This window comes from Rhinolophus ferrumequinum, chromosome 26, assembly GCF_004115265.2.
Source record: "Rhinolophus ferrumequinum isolate MPI-CBG mRhiFer1 chromosome 26, mRhiFer1_v1.p, whole genome shotgun sequence".
NCBI lineage: Eukaryota > Metazoa > Chordata > Mammalia > Chiroptera > Rhinolophidae > Rhinolophus > Rhinolophus ferrumequinum.
The window spans coordinates 1,713,846-1,737,648 of NC_046309.1; the positions used below are offsets into that span (position 1 = coordinate 1,713,846).

Genomic DNA, 23,803 nt, shown 5'->3' on the forward strand with positions numbered 1-23,803 from the left:
GGGGGACATAGTTTGACCCAAAACGGGCTCTAGAGTTGACAACCCCAGGCCTCCCAGCTCTGTCTTTCTGATTCCATGAGGCCTGGTGGACTTCTCTTCCACCTCACCTGCCCCCCGGGTGCTCTCCGTGATGAGGGCGCTGCAAGGGGAGGTGAGGAGCCCTGTGCGGCCCCTCATCTTGTTCCCAGGCCACTGAGTGAGTGCGGCTCAGACCTGCCCGTGGGGGTACACGGCCCACCCCCACGTCGCGTGGTGGCCGGTGGCACCCTCACCCTCCAGATCAGCCATAAAAAGGAGTTAAAGGAAACAAACCCTAACACTGGCCTCCGCAGGCCCATGCAGACCCCCTGAGGGTACATGGCAGGACGCCACCTACCCTTTGTCCCTGATTTCTGAGTGTGTTTACCCTACGTGACATTGCTCTCATCCAGGCTGGTTCAGACCACTTGGCAAGGAAAATTTCACAGGGCTGGTGTTAGACGCCACACACAAGTCTAAATACATAATGCATTTGGTAATTCTGTCACACTCAAAACAAGCTGTCAGAACGCCTGGCATGACTTATCCTTAATAAATCCTTAGTCCTGTTAATTACTCCTCATTCCCTGAATAAGGATTGTGTGAGTCCACAAATCGGGTGAAGAATGGGGGACAATGGGGATGCCTTTAGAGGATTGCCACTGTTTCTCCCTGGGGACAAAGGCAGTGGGGACCGAGGTGGCCCCACATGGAGGGAGGCTGGGTTAATGTGCCGCTTTGAGTCGGGCTCTGGCTCTGGAACCTTTGGAGAGAAAGCGACACGTTGATTGTTGTTGAGGGAGATCACCGGGACAGGAGCTGAGCTCCGTGACACCGACCGTTCCAGAAGCAGTGGCTTTGGAGCACCTCCGTAGTGCTGCAGGCGACAGGCGTGTTGTGGGGAGGACTCCACCCAGCCTGGGGGCCTCTCCCTTTGGCCCCCACACCCAGAGAAGGGCTTAGCTTCAGGCGGGCCTGCTGTCCGTCCTCTGGTTTCAGCTACAGACGTGCTATGACCTTGACCTTGAGAAGGGGTGGGAGCCCTTGGAGGGCTGCAAGCTGGCATTGCCATCTTGCCAGCAGAGGTGGGCCTCACCAGTGGACGGAGGGCATTTCCGTGTGAGAGGCCATGGGCAGAGGACCGCAGCACACCCATGAGGAAATCAGTCCTCACGTATGGACGGGGTCTCCACCACGGAGCTGGCTGCATAGTGCTGCTGGAGACACAGTGAGTTTCTTGAGGCCTTCTTTTCCTGGCAACACTTGATAGCAATACCCACATGCCCAGGGTGTGGGGAGGGCTCAACCAAGTCCGCTGTGAGGTTGCACTCCTGGGCCGGCCTAGAGGGGCTCTCGGTGAGTGCTGCTCTTGTCCCCAGTTGTGCCAGCCTGGGTAAAAGTAGCTTTACTCTCCATCCGGGCCCATGCAGCTCGCCCACTGTGTGTGTGTGTGTGTGTGTGTGCACGCGCACATGCATGTGCTTCTATGCGTGTGCTTGTGTGCATGCATACGTGTGTGTTAAACACATTTAGAAGAACTGTTCTCACATCCTCCAGGAGATAAACTCCGTTGGCATCCAGATATGTGGGGGCAAGAGACGTGGAAACAGGACCATGTCATGCAGGTGGAGGGCGGGCTGGCATCGCATGATGGGACAGCAGGCAAAAGGGCTGGGTGCAGCAGAGCGGGACTGGGCAAGTGCCTTCTGGAAAGAGCCAGACACACCATAGTCTCGGTTCTGCGGGCCCAGTCACCACTACTGATTGCTGGGCCGTGTGCACAGGGGCAGGCAGGCCTGTGTCCCGTAAAACTTTATTGTGGACCCTGAAATTGGAATTCCGTATCATTTTCACACGTCACAAGATAGTCTTTTCCTTTGATTTTTTTTTCAGCCATTTATAAATGTGCAAACCAGTCTTTGCTCATGGGCTGTGCATAAACGGGTGATGTTCCAGAGGTCCCCAGCGGGAGGGCCCCTCCCAAAGCCAGCATGCTCCCTGTGTGATTTCAGGCGAGGGGCCAGATCACAAGTTCTGAGAGGACAGGGATCTCCTTCATTTTGTTCACTGCTGTCTCCTCGTGTCCAGCACAACACCCAGCACATAGTAGGTGCTCAGCACACAGTGGGCGAGTGATTGAACTTCACCATTTAGGTTAGTGAGTCTTGTATGGGACTCACTACTTGCTGTAGTTGTCTCTTCGTCCAACAGTCTTGGGTCTCCTGCCTGTGCAGGAACCTCGCCCTGTGCAGTAGAACAGAGCATGTGTCTGTCCCTGCTGCCATCAGTCCCCAGCTCAGTGCTCAGCAAATGGAGTTTAGCGAGTGCTCTTGGCCTCTGCAGTCATAGAGCCCAGCAGGTAGTGTCCATGCAAGGCTCATTCCAGCCACCACCAAGGATCCTGGGACCCAGGAGGACGGTGGACTAAGATTTCTTCTCTTCAGGACCTTCAGGGGGAGTATTTCTCAGCCCCATTTAGAACTGTAGCCCTCTTCCAAAGTCTGAGTAGTAACCAGCAGATAGATAACATTTACCGAAATGCACAGAGAATCAGGAGGGAAGAGATTTAATGTTACCTTTTGGGATTATTAATTGTTAAATAGTGGAAAAGGATTCCATTCAAATGGAGCCGAGGGATGGTGCATCTATGTGCTTTCAGAAACATTATCAGGGGCCAAAGTGATCAAAGTGCTGTGAAGCGCTCAGGCGAGACCGGTGGTCCCTGCCAGGTGGCGCTGAGCAATGCCGCCAGCCCAGGTGCGGTGCCTCTTGCTGATAAATCTAAACTATTGATCCTTCCATGGTCTGCCTGCAGCTCGGAACAAGAGGGGAAACCACGCCCCAAGGCTTCTGAGCGGTCCCCATATGCGGTGGCCTTGTGGCAGCGGTCCCCTTTACGGAAACCATGGAAGAGATTCCGTGAGTTGGTGCATAGGTGTCTCTCTGTAAGTCTAAACAGGTTTCATGCCTCGATCAGAAATATCAGCCTATCACACAAAACATATGGAAAACGCAAAACACAAAACATTCCTGACCCCACAGGAAGACGCCCTGAGGAAATAATCCAATGGGATGACAAACACCGCATATCCAAAAATGCCTTTTAAAATGTGGGCAAAACCCTAAGTGTCCCAAAGCCAAGGAGCTGTGAGGTGGCTATAAACTCTCCCAGAGCAATCGGTCGCCGTTGAATCCAGACGTGGAGACTGAGTGACACCAGAAGAAGGGCCTTCAGGAAACACAGCTGGGCTACGTATGGGTGAGGCTGCAAAGGGACAGGGGGTCGTCAGCATGCTTTCCCCCTCGTGTTGGAGTCCCATTGCTTGGGTGACAACAGCAGTTTACCGAACGTTTAGCTTGGGCACAGGCTGATTTCTGAAGACCCATGGTCACTCGTGACCCTAAGTGAGGTCCAGTGGACAAAACGAAAACATTGTCTTTAGCCAGAACAAAGCTGATGTCTTAGTAGAGTCTTTCTTTGCTACAGAGGAAGGTTGGGTCTTCATCAGTCCGTACATTTGGCACCTGTTCTTTCGAGGCCAGAAGAGGGATAAGGAACTGGAATCGGAGCGTCATCAGCAAAGCAAAGACAGAGACGCCCCTTTTCCTCCTGCCCCTGAGGCACGGCGGTCCCTTCAGCACTTCACGAATTGCCCTCTTTGCACCTGAAGCTATGACGTTTCTGGTTATCACCCTGAGGCTGACGAGGTCAAAGCTGAGTGTTTCCGAGACAAAGAAGCTTCTGAGCCAGGGGAGGCACAGCATCTGCAGAGTTAAGTGTCAAAGCCGTTCCCACGCGGCTTGACCTGAACTTGATGTGTCAGTGGAAGCACTGATCTCTCCTCTTCCCACCGTTTGTCACCCCAGTGCCGCAGGTCTGTGGGCTGGGAGCAGGAATGCATGTTGTCAGGCCTCCAGCCCAGAAGCGCGCGTCCCTGCACCAGCCTGTCTCAGCCAAGGCAGGCTGTGGACTCATGCCACTCACCCTCCTGGTGCCAGTCTGGGGAGCAGAGGGCAGGTCCAAACCACACAAGAGAAATCAGGCCACAGAGAATGCGCAAGCCCATTGCTTAGCGACTGCCGAGTCCCGCAGTATAAGGAAAGGTTTCACGGCAGGCAGTGCTGCGATGGCCTGTGTCGTCCTTCCTGGCTTCTCTGTTTTCTTGGTGTATTGGTGAAAGATCGTGTTTTCTAATGAGGGACAGGGTGTCTCGCTAAGTGCGGCGCTCGTCACGGTAATGGGAGCTTGTGGCTCTCCCAAAGGAGTTGTGGGCACTGTTGGGGTCTGAGCACAGGGCATCGCACATTGTGTCTCCGTGGACGAGCCTGTCCCAAACGGCCCCCTCCAGTCGTTGCTGGAGTGCTCTTTCTAGGGAAAGCACCGCAGCAGAAAAGAAAAGGTCCTCCCCGGGAGCTGCCCACGGGTCGCCACCACCACGATCCCTGTCACCGGGATTCGAAGCAGCTCTGCCCAAATGTCCCTTTGCGCACAGCCCCCCGAGGGGCTTGTCCACATGCAGAGTCTGACAGATAGGGTGCGGTGGGGCCGGCCTCCGGGACGCCCGTGCAGATGCCCTGACACCCTGACGTCCACCTTGGCAGCGATGAGATTGAGAAGATGGTAGGGGAAGAGGTGGCAGCGAGAGCCTCACAGGTGAACTTCCCCGGGCACACTGCGTGGGGGTGGCCAGTCTGCCTTACTCCTCAGAAACGTGAAGGACGCGGTCTCCCCTCTCTCTAGCCCGGCGGAAAGGCAAGAACAGGAATCGTCTCACTGCTGGCTTCCAACCCAGGATGCTCCTCTCTGTGCCTGAGTCTCCTCGCGCCCCTGACAAGTGAGGGGTTTGTTGGGGGTCTCCCAGCTCCGATGTCTGTGCTGCTGTGTCATCGTGTCCAAGAGTTGGGAGACCCTGGAGAGGATGGCCAATAGCACAACGGCCACTGAAGGACGCCTCTGGGGCCGTGGCATGGTGGTCAACACCCGGGAAACGGGGTTGAAAACGCTCACATTAGCCCACTCGGAACTATCGTTTTGGGGATAGAATAAGGTGAGCTTTGTCCAAAAACTGATTGGTAGGAAATGTTCCCGAGAGTCTGCCGCAGCTCGCAATGGTCGGGTGTGCTGTCTTTGCATCTTCCCCCGAAGGAGTGGGTGTGAGTCCTGCTACTGTCAGGGTGCCTTCCTGCAGTGAGCAGTCAGTCAGCGGATCTCAGCCTGCTGCACGTGACTGAACTCTCTCCTCCCCAAATGTGTGCGCTGTGCCCTAACTGATGTAAACAGGAGGGGGACACTCACTCACACAGGAACACACATGCATGGACAGAGCACACACGCTCATACATGTCACACAGACACGTACTGTGCACACACACATCCATTCACACACGCACATACGGACGTGTATTTGGAATATTCCTGGAGGTAGGAGAGTGGAGGGGGCCTTAGTTGGAGCTGGGGTAGGTCTCAGCCTTACTTTTCACTCTACCTTTTTTTTCCTTTTGGAGTTTTCGTTTTCAAATCAAGTGAATATGTTACTTTTTCTATTAAAAAAATGTGGTTCAAGAAAGTGAGAGCTTTCTTTCTAGCCTGTGGCAACCAGTGTGTGGGTGCTTCTGCATCTATGGAGATGGAAGGACACCCAGAGTTTCTCAACCTTACGTCCAATTCATTTGTCCCTTTTCCACTGAGATCTCTAACGTCTTCTAGGGAAATCTTACCAAGTGCCCGCAAGTATGCCGATGGCGCAGTGGGGACATGCCACAGCAGCTTCAAAATGTGACTTTACCCTTTCTGTTTGGGGAAAGGGTTCTGCAGAGGTGGTCAGAAACCGCTGAGCACTCATTTACCATTATGTCTTCAGTAACAAGATGGGGAAAACCACGCAGGTTTGGGGGCTGAAAACTGTAAAATCAGGACTCAGATACTGTACTTCTGTGATCTTTAAGCCGATGGGTAGACAAGGAGTCATATTATCATCAGTTAGTGTTTACTGGACCTCAACCAGCCCCGGGGGCTTTTTCTAGAATTTTGTTTTCATTTTTATTCAGAATCACAGAAGAGTCCTCTTTTTTTTTTTTAATTTTTATTTTTAATTTTTTTTTTTTTTTTACTTTTCAACTGCGGTTGACATGCAGAATTATATTAGTTTCAGGTGTTCAACATAGTGACTAGACATTTATATCCCTTATGAAGTGACCACCCTGGTCAGTTTAGTACCCATCTGACACCGTACGTCGCTGTTACATTCTCATTGGAAAGAGCCCTCTTTTAAAAGTCTAAAATGGAGAGGTGTATTTGACCTGCGGAGGGAGTTCAAGAAATATTTGTTGAATGAAGGAACAAATTCACATCATACTCCGTTCATGTTGTGGCATCGTTTGTTTGTGGGTTGGTTGCTTGCTTCTGCCTTCTTAAGCATTCTCACTTTTTTTCTATTATGTTTGTTTTTTTTAATCTGCAAAGTCCTTCCGGGGTAGCCAGTGAGGGCAAAGCTCAGAACAGTGTGAAAAGGCCGCCAAAGCCCTGGCTTAGAGTGATGGTTAACAAAGGTTGACAAATTGTTAACATTTGTCATCTGGGTAGTTGCATTTCTTTTTATTTTACCTAAGACGCTTGAAAAGTAAAGTTTTTTTGGGGGGCGGGGAGGAGACGAAGAGAATACTTTTAAAAATGGAAAACCAACTGGCAGTGCTGGTTTTGTACTCGATAATGAAAGTAAAGTGTGTTGTTTGTAACTTTGGGAAAAAGTCAAATTGAGTGAGGCAACCCCCATTTCGAGTTCATTAATGACCCATTGTGCAGTTTTTCTTGAATTCTGTTTTGTCACTGTTAAGTTGAAAATAGGCTTCAGCATAAAAAATGTGATGGAAACTTTCATAGTTTTGAACTCTGGGAATATTTCCCTGCAAAATCACATCATTCTTATTTTGTTATTTCTATTTTTCTCACAATTTGAGCATACACTTTATGTTATCGACATAATACATTGATGAATATAAACAGAAAACACTTGCAAAATATTTTACTTTAAATGATAAGAATGACCTTTTCCCAGTATTCAAATTAAAGGAGGCAAAATGTTATGTTATTTTCATAAATTTACTGTGTTATTTGTGGTAAATTGTTCTGACATCTTTGTATTTTTGTCCCCAAGGTTTAATGGTTTGCAGAGTCACCTGTTTTCACATTGAATTCGGTAACTGGAGACACTAACATTAATTGTGATATGTTGGCTCTGTAAACAAAGGCTACTTAAAATCTCTCTTTCTGATTAAGTCCAGAAGCAATTCACTTTTTTCTAATATACAGAACACTGGAAATTTAACAACCTTTATTACTCCTCATCGAAATGAGCTCTTTTAGATTTCTAATTATATTGTCTAATAAAACTAAACCGTCAATGCTATTTGCATATTATATGAAGAAGTGTCATACAACAAACTCATAACAGTCAATTAACATAAAACCTAATTATATATCTCATCAACTTACAAGAGTTTCTGAATTCACGCTTTTCCTATCGTAGCCTACAACACAGGGGCTTTGAATTTTCACTTCTAATGACTTTTTTCACTTCTATTGACTTTTAACTAATATCTGAAGTGATTTCAATATTTTTACGGATGAAAAGTTAGTGATTAAACTAGTCGCAATACTTGCTATAATGCAATTAAATTTTCTACATTAACTAAACCTCTAGAAAGAAAATATTTGCAAAAATGTGAAATTCATTATCAGTCACTTAACAGCTGAAGTACTAGTTTCATATCTGAAGAACACTCCCAAATAACAATTCCAGATGAGTGAGATTTATTTGAGATCGCCAGGCCGTTATGAAAAAGACAGTCCACAAGGACAGTTTCCATGTGCAATTGCACACTAACACGATTGTACTCATCTCTGAGCGTGATAACCATCAAGCAAGAAATTTGCTACAAGATTCACAGAGGCACAGTAATGAACGAACATCGGGAGCCCCCTGTAATCGACTGTTATTAAAGTGTTGGCTTAGGCTCTGGAATACATCCCTAACTCCAGTTTTCCAGAGAAACCAAAGCCCAAACTTTCAACTACTTGTTTCCATTTTCAAGCTGGGATGTGGGGACCTCCTCCCACCCCCATTGCATTGCACACGTAACAAGCACATGGTCAGAAGAAGCCTAAGGGGGTGGGGGAATGGGGGCGGCCCGGGTACCCTAAGAGTGATTTAGAGCAGAAGGTACATTACAACACGGGAAAAGTTAGGGTTTTCTTTGATCAGCGTGCTCCAAGAGAGCAATGAAATTATGACAGATCATTTTTATATTTATAACTTACACCAAATGAGTCCATGTGGAAAAGTAATGGCTGATAAGAAAAACTTGCCAGCGAGTCTGTTTTTCCTGATGCAGTGATGGCGGCCTTTTCATTCATATTTTAATGAGGTTGATATCACTGAGACAGCCTTTCCAGGGTGGAGGCAGCACTCCCCCAAGATTACAATAGGAGTTGCTTTACGGACAAGTACTATTCAAAATCTTCATAGGACGGGAAGAAAGACCGAGTTTTATTCCAGTTGTCCTAATACTTATTGCGTCTTACAATGACACCACTTGGAGGGGAGAGAAAGGCTCAATTGTTCTATGAACAGTCTTTAAATTTACTGAAGGCATTTCAGCTAAGTGGAATCATTTTAAACTCTAAGCATATGTGTTTTGATAATTTGTAAAGAGCTGCAAAGCATAATCATCCTTTTCTTTTAAATTTTCTCGCAAAATTGGATGCTTTGGGATTTTAAGATCAATTTTTTAAAAAAAAAATCTTCTGTAAAACGAACTGTACTAGTCTCATGCTGGGTGTTTTTCCTTTCTTGTTTTTAGTGACGATTGTAATATAGCATTTTCTGAGCTATCCGCCAGCAGACACTTTTTATGAAAGAATGTTTACTCAAAAGAACCAGCTAGTTACATCGAAAAAGCCAGTTACCCTCCAAAGACATAAAATTCACATGCTGACCTCTTGATACAACACATTTTTTTTTAAAAAAAGGGCACAGTGCTACTATATTTGACCGTGTACAATTACACTTTCAAAATAAGACAAACAACCCCGTTTGCTGGGAAGTTTCAATGTGAGGTCTGTTTTGAAAAAGTGCCAACCCAGGAAATAAATAAAATGGCTCTCCAAAGTAAGTGTGTCGTCTTTCACCCGCGAATATCCTCATTTGCTCAGGTCTCCTGTGCTCAACAATTTTTGCGGAGCTCCAAACGTGAGGTCAATTTTGAAACAGTTCCGAGAGTGGCCTCAACTCAACGTGAAATCCTGGGACGTATTAGGACGGGGTTCGGTGTTCGAAAAAGGCTCTTCCCGCGGGCAGACACTCGCCCTCCGGGGAGTACGCCCCCCCACCCAGTGTTTACTTTTCCGATTGGGGAAGGGGGAGGGAAGGACTGAGAGAGAACGGAGTTTTGATTACTGTTAGATTTTTTTAAATGAAAGTCTTCACTTTGAAGTAAAAGACTGCTTTGTTGACATCCAGAAAGCACTATGAATACATTTCATATGTATCAGATAAGGAAATACACTTCAAGCACACACAGGCAGGAAAAAACCAGAATCATTCTGTTAACGATTAATTGTAATTTAAGAATTTACCTCTGGGTTTTGTAACTTTCCAGCCCCGTTGTGCACTTAATCCTTAGTTTCCTTAAGCTCATAAAACAGATGTTCCATTTGTTCGGGAACCCATGTGTTGTTGTTGGTTGTTTTTTTTTTTTTTTTTAACAACTTACAATGCTTGAGTGACATCATTAAAGGTGTAAATAAAATGCAACTTCTGTTTGAAACATACACTTTAAGCCACTTACTTTGGGGTCTTTCGACTGCAGACATTTTAAAATGAGTCTTTTTAAGTTGATATTTTAGTGAATAAATAAATGGGGTGGTCTATCCCAGTTAAACTGCAAAATGCATGGGCCTTGGAAGCAGCTCAAAATCCATCTCAAGTTTGGGGAGTTAAGGACGGATATGATTACCGTGCCCACGGTGGGGCCGTTGAAAGTTAATTAGTGGTGTTTTTCTTTTGCTCTTTCCTCTTCCCATGTTTCTTTAAACATTTTTTTTTTTTTTTTTTTTTTTACCAAGCTGATTCCTTATTGAGAAGGGGGAACCCGGTGGTGACGCCGGAGTGGTTTGTACTGAAGCCGGATTTAAAAGCACAGAGGCACCGCCCGCGCCGCGCTCTCAGGCGGGTCCCCAGCCCCGCCGTGCGATTCGTGTGATTCGCGGCCAGATGGCGGTGAGGCGCGGAGGCCCTTTGTGCGCCCGGAGCGCGCGAGTGAATGCCGCGCGGTCGCTGGCACCGGAAGGGTTCACACTGCGTCTGAAAGGGGACAATGGAGGCTGGATATATCAACACCGCAGAAATCGAGATCATTTGTGATTCAGCCCCTTTCACCATGGTTGTCATGCAAACTTCCTACTTTGATCAGCGGAGGGTGGAGAGGGAAAGAGCCGGCGGAGGCCGGGCCGTGGCGCGTCCGGGCGCCCTTGGCGGGTCCCCGCCCCCTTCCGGAAGGAGCCGCGGGGACGCAGCCTCCTGCACCTTGACCTGTCTAGACGGCCCCCAAGTTTTTGTCTCCGTTACCAAGGGCGAGGGGTGCTCTTTGACCCCCGCGCGCGGGGCGGAGATGGTGACCAAAGGGTCCTCTGAATCCTCGCTGGATTCCGCAGGGAGAAGGGCGCGCGGCGACGGGCACCAGCTGTTCCAAGGGACAGCGGAGCCGCGCCGGCGACAGGGGCATTGCGTACGCCTGTGTCTGTGCCCCGCTTCCACCCCACCGGGGCTCTCAGCGGAGCAGGGAGCAGAAGCGCCCGAGGAGGGCAAACTTGTGGCTTTGCCTAAGTTCTCCTGAACTGGAGGAGAGTTCTGGAACCAGACGGGAGCCGGCTGTGTCTGCCTCGGTCGTCTCCCTTTATACCTCCCCGTCTTCCTTCTCCCGTCCCTTCTCTTCTTCTCCTTCTCCTTCTCTATCTCTATCTCTGTCTCTATCTCCATCTCTGGCAAGGAGAGAGACAACAACAGCCATTTTCCGTGCTTTATAAAGCCTTGTTCTGCATGTTCAATGGCTTTTACATATTATCTATATAAGCATAGTTTCCAGTTGGAACGTCTTTTCTGCCCACTTTCAAACACAGGCACTTTTTAAAAACCAGAATTTAAGCTCACTTCTTAAATGATGTGGCTAACACACTTGCACACACATTATTATATTAAGAAATGAGTACATGTTGGCGTTAGTGGGGGGGTGCTTCCATAGGCATTCACTGGAACGTCTTTTAAATAATATTAACATGAAGACAAGTTCTCCCCGGTGTTTTTCTGGACAGATTTCCTTAGCCCAGTCTGAGGCGTTCCTAACAGAGCTCCTGGATAACGTGTGTGAGCGAATGAATGACTACAAGCTTGAAGAGGACCCGGTGACCAAGGAAAAGACCTTCAGGAGATTCGCTCCAAGGAAAGGAGACAAAATATACAAAGAATTTAAAAAATTCTTTTTTCATTCGGATGCGTACAGACCCTTGAAATTCGCGGTAAGCTCCCTTGGCAGACGAGCCCTGAGCTTTCTTGTGCTGGCTGAGCGTGTTCCTGGAGCTCTTTGGCTGTTTGTTTCGGTGGTTGTTGAGTGTCAAGGCGTTGGACATTCAAATGTCGTCCGTTTGCTTGTGGTCCTGCTACTCCCAGTGGTGACCGTGCGTTTAGGAGCTTGGCTTCTGAGACACCTTAGGGGCTGTGCTATTTTGTCTCAGAGGAGACGGGTCAGGGACGCTTTCCAGAAAGTGCTGTTACAAATCCTAGTGACTTGAAAACACAGTTTGCACGTCGCTCTGCTCCTGTGGGGACTCGGGAGGGGTCTCGGTGGGTTCTCCTCCTGCCCAGGCAGGTCTTTTACAGGTTCCCACGTAGGGAATCGGGGGCTGTGGTTCCTGGTTAAAATCCAAATTAAAATGAATGTCGTATTCAAATATTTATATCAAGCGTTTCCAGTGGTGGAGGAAGAGTGACGCACCTCGTTGTTTTTTTCCCTGTAAGGTTTCACAGAAGAGAGAATTTCTTTTCCTGAGTTAATTCAAGTATTTTAGCACAAACTAAGTTAAACAAAGGCTTAGGTAAGGTGACTTAATGCCACATTCCCTCCCAGTATCATGTTTGTTTTACACGAATGCTGGCCTCTGGCTTGCTAGAGTGTGCCTGGCAAAACACATTGCAATATATTTCACTTAACGCTGTCGAATCAAAGTGATGGGAAAGCTTGTTTAAAAAATGTACTAAGTTCACGCATTGGCCAAAATGTCAGGCATGCTGAAACCCTGAAATAAGGGCTTTAGCTGACTTTGGAAGATTTCATTTTAATTAAAAAGTAAAGGCAATAATTCAGGGTTAAAAGGGCTGTGGAATAAGAATTGCAGTGAGTAAGGGTGCTTGTATTTCACAGGTTTTACATAAACATATGATAGTGGAATTTAAACATTTTTAAATGCCATTTTTAAATTTTAGAGTCTTGCTTAATGAACTCGGCAAACGATTTACAATTCTCTTGCGAATGGCCTTTAGTAGCCTGGCAGTTCCTAAAACTGTAACCACATGGTTCTCTCACGCAGACACAGACTGCAGTTAGAATTTAAGATTTTCAAGTGCACGGGAAATTTGTGCTCCCTCTTCACTAAAAAGTCAGGTTTTGGGGGCAGGAGGGGAGCACAGCAGAGTGAAATTATGGCCGGATCTCTAAATGATGTGAAAAGAAACTTCCCTGAGTGGTTGTCAGGCGTGTTATCCATAGTGAAATTAAACTTGCATGTATGTTGATTGCTGAGAAAGCTTAATTGTTTTCACACTTCAGACCCTGGTTTAAAACCACAAAATGGATTATTATGTTAAATCTGAAGGAAACTGGTTTAACCATTTCAAGAGAGAAAAAAAATGAAGACTTTTCAGCTCCATAAATAGGAAACCCGTTTCTTCCTATTTCTAGCATTCCGATTTAAGGGAGAGAAACAAACACAAGGATGGGTTTCCTTCCTCACTGTCATCTTTCCACACGACTAATCAGTTAGTGAAGTCCCAGGAAAATGATGCAATTAACATGCTGGGAAGAGGGTTAAGCCTACGCGATGATGAAGATGAAGCAAACAGGCTGATACCCCTGGACCACCCTGCTAACAGGGCTTCATATTTTTAGCTAATAAAATGTTGATAACATGTTCTGTGCATGCGTATGTACCCACATATGTTGTGACGGCATTTCTACAGTGTGAAACCATACTAGAGGAGTACGAAGATGAAATACTCTCACTTATCACCCAGGAGGCACACGACCTGGCTGACAAGCTGTGCAATGAAAACTCAGGTACTGTGTCTGCTGTAACATGTGCCCTCTCCCTCGCCCACCCCGCTCCCACTCTGCATCGCAGCGTCTTACTTTCAAACCGAGCCCCGATGCCTCCCTGCCACCAGCAGCTCTCCACTGAGTCAGAACTGACGCCCTGTGAGAGGAAACAAATCAACACGACCACAGGGCTATGCGGTTTGACTGCCAACACTTCCTCTCCTCTACATTTTAAGTGCATTCAGAAATATTTGATTTCCAGTTGTTAAGGAGCCAGTGTTCGGTCAGAATCAGATGGACCCAAAGCACTTTCCCATCTGAAACTCTTAGAGGATTAAAATGTCCACCCTGAGCCAGGAAGTGAACCTCTGTGCCTGGCACCAACACCAGCAGAAGGTGGGGTCTTTATTTAGGAAGACATTTTAAACATTTTTTGTTTGTTTATTTAGGAGGGGTGCTGGATAGTTTTTTTCAAGTTCCTTTCCCAGAATATCTACTTAAAATTTTTTTTTTCTGGCAGAGGTGGGAAATAATGCTTGATTCATATTCTTGAACACACACAGTCACACTCACACACACTCACACACTCCGAAGCCAGGAAAAATTGCTGGAACTGTATGTACTACGTACAAAGTTGAAACATGTCACTAGCATTGGCCTCCCATCTGTTTGGTTAAACATACACTTTCTGTCCTTCTGATACTTGTTTAATACATGTAGAAGAGTGGAGAACAAGTTTTGTGTTGTTTTCAGATATCTTTGAAATGATCTATATGAGGACAGTGATTGAAAGCCAGGGGAGTAGTTTCATACATTTTTGGAAGCGTGAGACATTTAGTTTGTAATCAAGTATAGCACACCTCCATCCACAGCATGACATGTATTGCCAAAGTGCTCAAAAGAATAGTTACTGCACATTTGTAAATATTTACCTCATCAAAAGTTATTAAACAAGAAAGTTATAAGGAAGTTTTCTTACTTGAAGGAGATAATGGCATTGTTTTCCGTTTAAGATCCAGTTTGGTTGGGAGTTTGAAGAAGGGAATGGTGACATAATACAGTCAGCATTGCTCAGGAGTTTGAGAGCTGTTTTCATTCATTTTGCATATGGAAGGTTGTAATTTGTGAAATTCACATAAATTAAGTGCATAACCGCAATTTCCCAAAGAAAGTACTTTTGAACTTTTTCAAACAATTCAGAGATGTATGTATGCATTAAGATATAAGCAAAAATATGGCGAACGGTATTAGAAATATTTGTTTACCTAGTTTTCCTCAGAAAGGGTTTGGACTTGTCACAGCCATCTAGCAAATGTAGGTAATTTGCTGTAAGAACACCCACGCAAATATTAGAGGACTTAAAGTTTCACTAACCCTTCATGGCAGCAATCACCCCCAAATAACAAGATTCTGGGCAAAGACCTTGTTCCCAAGTGAAGCAATTCGACTAAATTTCAATAATACTAATCTCTTTTCCTTCCTTCTGCATATGTACCGTTGGAAATAAAAATTAACAGTATGCAGGCATAAAGCATAAACCTAAGAGCCGTGCAATATTGCTGGTAAAAGTAAAACAAGATTAGATAGTTCATTCTTACTTAGCATTAGATTTTTTAAAAAACTGATTAAGTATTTACACTATAAACAGAAATACCAGCACTTCGTAACTGCTGAGAATACAAGGCGGGTGCAGCCAGGCCCATGGCTGTGGTGGGAGGAGTGGAGTGGGTTTTCTCACATTCTGTTTCTCCATGAAACGTATTAATGGATGTTCTAAACTGTTCATAAATTAAAAATTGACAAAATATATTAGTCCTAAAAGGAGACTAGACTAGACTGTCCGGCCCCAGCCCCCTACTACTGAAGTAAGTTAACACCACATAACAAGCTCGAGTGTTTTCAGACTTAAAAAAATTCCAGTTAAGCGCATCAACAGAGAAGTGATATGTGTTAGCATACTGGATGGTTTCAGAAAACTGTAAAAGAACTGAGCCTCATGTAGCAGAGACATTCCGGGTGCTTTCAAACCTAATCTGAGGCACAAGTACAGTTGGTCTCCTCCAGCAGCCTGGCGTTCGTACATTCGTAGTCTGTTTTGTAAGGCGAGACTTTACCTTGTGTTGTTCAACAAGTTTGCTAAGACTGATCTCCACGACTTAAATGTTTCAAAGATACGGCGTGTGTGTGTGTGTGTGTGTGTGTGTGTGTGTGTGTACTGGGGGTAACCAATAACTCTTTACCCAGCGTATACAATGTGCTATACTTAGACCTGTTAAAATGTCCACATGTTGCTTTTATGGAGATAAATAATTTTTTAAAAAGTAGATGTTTCTAGAACTAGAGATTTGATTGGAAGGTTAGTGACTTTCTGTACTTTATATACACTTTATATACATGTATATGTGTACATATGTATGTACATAAATGTATATATATATATATGAGTTTTGCTTTTTTATATTTAATGTGGATCATTTCACTTTATTTTTAATAATTACTTGGGAGCACATTCACAGACTTTTAAAAATCTCAGCCCTGTTGAGATTTCACTGACATAAAATGATAAGACATTTAAAGTGTGCCTCATGGTGATTTGATACATGCACAGTCTATGAAGGGTTCCCCCTCGTCTAGCTAATTAACACATATATGACTCTTTAAAATGTTGAGATTCCAAGATTCGGCCCCTACATACAAACAAACAAACGGGAGTAGTGGAGAAAACATACCTTATGTTTAAACTTCCAGATGACTGTTTGGATTTAAAAGGAATGCTTCCCTGAGACTTTCATAAACATCATGTCATCTCTACGATAAGTGAAAAAATCTCAGTGAAAGGCTGGGAGATTGCAGGTGGCTCTGTGGAGGCCACTACAATTTTATTCACTGGGTAGAATAAAAGTTACCAAATTCACTCTGTCCCTGGGTGAGAGAGAATAAGAGGGGGAGCGGGCTATTCCTGACCTCATCCTTTTTTCCTGATCGAAAAACAAAAGTGAGTTCATTAGATTTTCCTAGCGGAGTATTTTTGGGACACAGAACCCAGGCTTCTCAAGATTATCATTTTAATGTGTTGAAGTCAAAATGATGTTTTAAAATCTTAACAAGATATAAGGTCGTGATTAAAAGTATAGCTGGAGTCCAGTCAATGTGTCATCCCTGCAGGTTACGAAGGTAGTTGGCGGATAGAGTGTGTGTGTGTCTCTATATATATAAATACATAAATATATTCCGTATACGTGTCACTTAGGCTTTCATATGGGACCTTTAACAACATCTGGCTGATGGTCACATGACCATTGTGAATGCAACCTATGGAGGACGGCATCAAGTATCTACAAATGTTTAGCCCGCAGTTAAGTGAAAGCGTTTTTACCTTTCTGTATAGACTTGCCCCCACTGACGGGGGTGTTAGATTCTAATATACACAATGATTACTTTCAAAGGCTAGCATATTTCCTATTTGAAATAAATTATGTAGCTAAACTAATCCATAGCCTTTCTAAAGAGGGTTTGCTTCAGTGGCTTCCAGCTGGAAAAGCAGCATCACAGCGTCTGTGCTCCTTGGATTAAGTCCCGAGTGCTCGGTGCCCGTGTTGAGTGTTTCTTAAAACTTGCGTGGCCATGGGTGAATGATATAGCCCCTGGGCTTGGTTGTAAAATACTCCACGAAAAATCACTGGAGGATGGGACAAGAATAACAGAGTGTCCGCCAGTGTGGAGGCTGGGTTTGGAGTGCAGGGGAGTCCATTATACTCATCTTTCTGCTTTTGTGTATATTTGAATTTTTCCATGATAAAAAAGTTTTCTAAATGTGCTTCCAGAAGAATGTGCTTTTTTGCAGAAAGTCAGTGACTTACGGGCTGGTTTTGAATGTGATAGTGATACTCTCTCTTTTCTTCCCACCAGATCTGTGTGACATGTCTAATCACACTGAACTCTAGGAATGACCGTGCTACTCGTTAGAGACGAGTCAAGTCACAGCCCAAGGTCCATGTCTGCACCAGGTCTTCATGTTTCTTCCTGAGGAGAGATTTTATATCTTGTTTATACCATGTTGTCTCGTGTATGATATTTTTGTTGAAAATCTGTTGTTTGGAATCACGACAAATCCTGATTCTTTCTATAGCTGAAGTTGAGGGCATAAAACAAACTACCTTTGCGGATTTTGATACAAACAGGCTTGGCAATAAAGCATTTCATTCGGTAATAGGAAAAAAAAAATCTGAAACCATTTCGTAAATGAAATAAGGACTTAATGTGGATTGTATATTTTATCAAACCTACAAGTATAGTGTTCTATTTGATAAGAACTTGATTTAATTTCTTAAATACTTGATTGGTCATGAAATTAAGGCAATATATTGCCACCAATTCTAGATTGTGTCTTCTGGGTTATATATGGCTCTCGGTGAAAGAAATGAATTCACGTTACAGCAGGAATGAAATTTAAATTTCTAGAAACCTTAAGTTTAAAAACTTTTTAATCTCTCAAATTTAATTGAATGCATAAAAATAGTGAATACTTTTATAGTGAATATTAACTATGTTGGCCTTTCTTACTCATACATTCTGAATTCAAATGATTTAGAAAGTTAATTTATTATTACATCATATATTCTTAAAAAGATGACACCAATGACCATGTCTTGTTTTGCTGCAAACTCTCCTGGTGTGTTTTTGTTTTTTTAAGACTTTCAGCTAACATTGAATGTGTAGATTTTACCACTAACTAACTAACCCATCGTTCTTCTACCTGTGTGTTTTTGTAGGTGTGGAGATGGAAGGGAAGGTGGGACCTTTTGGGAAATTACCTTTTGACCACCCTAATATCAGAGTGTAGTAACCACCTCTCTTTCAGACATTTCATTGTCTCTGTTAAATTTACATTCAATGGAATCTGACTTTAATAATTTAAAATGTCAGGGCGTATTCTACACCTGCTTTAAAAGGGAAATTCTCATTGTCGTCAGGGAGAATGTACTGGGTAGGATGATACAAATTCCTCCCTAAAAGAGCAAAACTATTTGCCATATGTTCCATAATTGCCCAGAAAGCACACTGTTTAAACCAGTCAACTGACTCTTCCGGAGGAAAACTTCTTAAATTTAGGGAAATTTACCATTTCCATTTTCCTCTCTCTCCACCCTAACTCAGATTCTTATGTGAATGTCTCTTATTTATTTGGGAAAATTGAGGAGATGTGTGCTGTTTTGGTTTGTCTGTAGCTTGTTACATCCTAGAGCGCCTACACAGTGTAACCCAATGAACATGCACAGCAGCTGGTAGAGAATGGAAATAGGGTTTAAGAAAAATTAGGACCATTTTTCAGTAAGATAGTAAAATTGTTATTTAAAACATAGTTCCTATCTCTTTATGTAAACTTATCTATTTAAGATTAATTTAACATTTCAAATAGTCATAAACATTTTTCTAACTTGGGCTTTCTTGGTAAATGCTCAAAAAAGAAACATTATTTCTTCTCGGGAACACTAGAGATGCTGGCACAAAGTATCCACTAAAAGGATAGAGATGCTGACACAAAGTATCCACTAAAAGTGTAACATTTATAATTGTAAAAGTGTTACCACAGTCCTTTCCTTATTCTCATTGGCAATTGTTACAAATCCTCAGATGTAGACAGTACCCATGCTAATGTAGACAATTTAAGAGAATCTGGGCTCCTGTTCACAGCCTAAGAGAACATGGAGGGGTGCGCCTTCTTTCCACTGATGGATGTTTCTAATGCATGTTGATGCTTCTGCTTTGACTGGAAGAACCGTGCATCTTGCCTCTGATAATGAATATCTAAGGTTTTGCTAAATACGACTTTTTTCAGTTTTTTTATTGCCAGTAAAAATAGTCTTGACTCTTACAAGATGTGTGATATCTCAGGATTTTCTTTTCAGAATTTTTTTCCAGATCAAACTTATTAAACTCATGTAAATATTTGTAGTTTACTAAGTTACGGATTAAAACTACATTTGAGTGATAGAAACCACTGTATTTCTTACAGCTGCCATGATTCGTCAGTTTCCCTCTGGGTCATGGGAAGATTGCACTGCTTTTGCTAATGAACAATAATGAGATAGAGTAACTGCTTGCTTTAGCCTCCCTCCCAACCACATTTCTGCCCTTTTAATGACATTTATTGACCAAAAACAAAACAAAAGCAGAAAGCCAGGGGAAACAAAACAAACACCACCTAGGATGTGACAGAAAAGTTTCTCAGAGTTAAAAGAAAAGCAACCTAATTCCAGGTCAAAAAAATTCCTGGAGGAAAAGATGGGGTGGGTGGGGGGTGATGCTTATTAAAATAATGAGGAGAGAAGACATGTTTGAGGTGGGTGGCTGCGAATTGTACTTTTATGAGATGGTTTCTTTGGGTCTCCATGGAGGACTTCTGTGAACCTGTTCTCATAAAGAAAAGACCAAATTGGCTGAGATGAACAGTTTATATTTGTTATGTGGATTACTATTTGCTAAGAATAAGCCACAAGCAATGAATCCATTTCACTGAGGAGTGTACAGTGGAATGAGTCAAAGTCCCAAACGGAAGACATCAATACTTTATTTCCTAGTACAAGCCCTGAAAAAATAGAGCCAATAGCTGGTTATATTTTTTATCCCTGTTACTCTGCTTAGGCTATTTATTCATGAATAAATAAATAGCTTGATCGAAATAAAAATTTTTAATTATGTATCAGCCTTAAAATTCAGATGGTAATGGAATATGAGAAGAAGCTATTCTTTGCAGTGATTTTGTGGTCTGTTTTAAAACTGGACACAAATCTGTGAGCTCATCTTAAATCTTGACGCCCACTCAGTGACATATGGCACAGCTTTATGCCAAAATGCAATTAACAATATTAAATCATCATGATAGAAAGATGCCTGTTAGATACAAGTGTGTTTTTGTTATGATTTTCTACCTATTATTTAATGTCCCTTTATAAGTTTCTTAAATTCCTCACATAATTCGTTTAATATATTAAATATGAAAGTCATATTTAATGTGACTTGTGGCCCTTAAATCGCCTAGGAAAGAAGCCATAAGACACTGTCCCTTGGTACCCCTTGTACTTGCTATGCCTTGCCCTGACTGTGTATTTGCTGAGGAAGGAGGTCCGCTCTTTTTGTCCAAGGAGAAGGTGATTACCTTTAATATAACATTAGCTCACTTGTCTGTAGGGGAATCACGTGAAGAGTCAGGCTTTGCCTTCTAAGGACAGTTTGGGGCAGTGGGGTCCAAACATCAGATACAGCTGACCGCCCTTCTGAATTCTCAGGACTCAGGAGATGGATGTGTAAGTAGGAACACGGACACGGAGACGCACACATACAAACCTACGTGCACAGATACAAGGTGGGGACACGGGGACGTAAGCCAGAGCGGTGGTCGCTGCATGGTAGCGGACTCAGAGAAAAGGGGTCTAAAGACGTCTTTAGCACCTCAAAAAAAAACCACGTTATTTCTATGCCCCTCATCTTGATTCTTCAAGAAAGAAAGAAAAAACTCCTCTAAATTACAGCACACAGAGAAAATCTTTGACCTCACAACAGAAGATATTTACAAAACACGTTGGACCTGTTAGGAAGTTACTGGAAAACAAAAGCACCAGGGGGTTTCACTGGAAGTATGGTGGAATCTCAGTATAATGGGGCTCATTGTTATGGAACACAGATGTCAAGAAACCATTTTGGGAGTCAAAATTGTGTCCCCCAAAACAGGGTAGCACCAAGCAAAAGCCCGAAACAATGAGGTAAACCGTTAAATAGAACGCAGGGAGTCGGTCCGCCAACTGCTCAGCGTGGGCAAGTTCCTGCCCTGCAGGCCTGGTGGGTCCCTGAGGTGACTCGGCGGCGTGCGTGCCCTCCCTTGGGGCTGCTCGGGAGTCTACCGACACCCACCGCAGCTCGGGAGTGGTAATAACCCCACATCTAAGGAGCACAAGTTACAGAACAGAGCGGTGGATACCCACCGGCAGCTAAGGAGGCCTGGCAGAGACTCGGGAAGATCCTGCAAGTGCCAAGTTCAAACATTAATACCAATTTCAAACTTTAGGAACAAGGAGGTTGGCACCTGAAGACTGCGTGTACGCCTGCCATTTCCTGGGAAGGCTTTGCCGCCAAGCTGCTTTCCGAACAGGTGGGACTGTCTCCACAGCGTGTTCTGTGATACTGGCCGAGAAAGGTGACGATAATCCATGAGGGGACGCCATTGTCAACAGGGAGGGAGATTCCAATCAGGTGATTTTCATTGTCTAAGAGAAACGGTCTTTCTGGCTTTGCTGTTCTTCATCAAAAGGCACTGATTAAAGCACCTTCATGCTCTGTGGTTTGTAGAAGAATGCAGAGGAGCAAAAAATAGACTATTTGGTCCCCATTAAAAATGGACCCTATTTAAAGCAACGTGATATTAAAACTGAGTGAAATCTAATACAAATGCAGGTTCAATAAGTGTTATTAAATTATTAGACCTTTAGGTGAAAATATACACTCGAGCTGCCTTTATGTGCAATCAGAGCCGTGATTAAATATTAATGCCGTAAGATGAAAGGGTCACTTGAATGGTTTTTTTGGAAGTAACACCCCCAGATGGTGAACAGGACATGTTGCTGGCTAGCTGTATTTGTGTATTTTGTGGGTGCTAAAACCTGGACCAATGGGAGCGTGAAAACCCTAAGAGCTGGGTCGGCAGAGCTCGGCCTGAGACGCCTGTGCCCGCAGGTGTGCTGACACTCCTTCCTGCCAACCCACAAAAGCTCAGTGACTGGCGTGTCCGCCGGCAGTGCCACCGCAGGGACCTTCTGCAGGGAGGCAGAAGCGACCTGGAGCAGCGTTCCTGTGATGACACACACCCTTAAACCACGCGGAACAAAAGCTGCTGACGTTCCATACTAATGGGTGTGAGACACTGAATCTTAGGAAAGGTATTTTTCTTTTCTGCTTTTTAAGAAACGCTTTTCCTTCTCTGTGATGGCTGAGTCTCCAATCCAGCACACGCTTAGTTTCTGTAGTTCCTATGACTTACTCCCAAAGTGGAAGTTTTCTCTTCGTCACTAACAGTGCTGAGTCAGCGACAGTCACCCCATCACTCGGGGCGGGAGGCAGTGGGACCAGGGACCCCCAGTCTTCTCGTGGGGAGGGCAGTCACATGCCCCATCCCACAGCTCTGGCTGGCACCGAGCGGGCCCAGGTTGGTGGCCCCTTTGTCTGTGGCATCAGGGACTCCCACGCCGTCCTGCATCCATGCTCCCAGCAGCCCGTGCCCTGGCCCACAGCGTCCATCCACGCCCTGGTCCCAGAGGAGCACACACCTGGGCCACCCTCTGAGCTCACACAAAGCCTGACGGAGGGGAGGCGTGCGCATCTGCCTCCCCTTCCGTTTGTTCTCTCTGGTTCGAACCTCGGGGAGCCCCAAGCACAGCATGGCCAGGAACGGAGGGTCCCTGCTCAGCTGGGCCCCCCTTTATTGAGCATGCCTGGGGTGGACGTCCCATGTTGGGCGCTGGTGTATCTGCTGGCTTGGCCGCCTCAGTCTGGAGCCCGCTGAGTAGACGTTGCTGACTCTTTCTCCCCCATTCTCCTCAGAAGGCCACGTTCAAGACCATGTGGGCACCTCCTGCCCCTGCTCTTCCTGGAGACAGCAGAGTGAGTCGGGGTCCACGGGGGCCACACTGTGGGAACCCTTGGTCCCCGAACAACCGGGAGGTGCCATTCAGACCAGAGCAAGCCCGGGCCCAGGACGGGCGGGTGACCGATGCCACCTCAGTCTGTCCCTGACCTGCGAAGGAGAAGGGCCATTCCGCCTCTTCAGCCGCGGTTTCTTTCTTTAAAACGAGACAAAATGAAAATCACCCAAAACTACATTTTTTATAGGAATAAATACATGTGTTTAGAAAGTATAGATTTTAAAACTGTGTTAGTTCATTTAGGTCATTTCCATTCTGTTGTTGTTGTTCTTGCTGGTGGAGTCTCCACGAAGAATGTGCTGCCGGGGGGGGGGGGGGGGGGCCCACGACACGCACGTGAGCAGTCGGCACGGTCCCTGGTGCCCACCAGCCCGATGGCGACAGGCGGAGCGTCTGCCAGTGTCCTCTGGGTCCCCTGTTTCAGGAACGTCTTAGGCAGCCCTAGATCCATGGGCCCGACAACACTCTCGGAGTCCAGACCACTCTCGTGGCGTCCATGGGTGAAAAGGCCCCCCTGTACGAGAGGGTCCAGAAGAGTCCGCCCCATTTGGAGAGGTCCTGTCTTCAGTCCCAGGGCACGAGAACCGGGACCAAGCCAAACCCCGCCGGGCCTGGCCCCCGAGCAGGGCGCCCCGGCGTCCTACGCAGGGTGACGAGAGCTCTGCATCGCTCCAGTGCTAGCTGGCAACGCACGCGGCCCTTGACAAACCCCTCCGCGGCCCGTT

At 45.2% G+C, this 23,803-nt stretch overlaps 1 protein-coding gene across 5 annotated transcripts in view; it reads left to right on the top strand.

Annotated features, from left to right (window-relative positions):
* The window catches only part of CNPY1 (canopy FGF signaling regulator 1), a 38,890-nt gene extending 15,698 nt beyond the window's left edge, over window positions 1–23,192 (top strand). Inside the window, exons 1-6 of one of the 5 annotated variants that reach the window (XR_004422196.1) lie at window positions 8,867–10,458; window positions 11,387–11,590; window positions 13,308–13,404; window positions 17,293–21,633; window positions 22,114–22,316; window positions 22,978–23,192. Coding sequence is in view for 2 of the 5 variants with exons in the window: in XM_033099167.1 (XP_032955058.1) it covers window positions 10,465–10,803; window positions 11,387–11,590; window positions 13,308–13,404; window positions 17,293–17,327 (675 nt within the window). In the remaining 3 variants the exon portion in view is untranslated. The other 4 variants (XR_004422195.1, XR_004422197.1, XM_033099167.1 and 1 more) reach the window with 4 other exon arrangements.
* The last annotated feature ends 611 nt before the right edge of the window (window positions 23,193–23,803 follow it).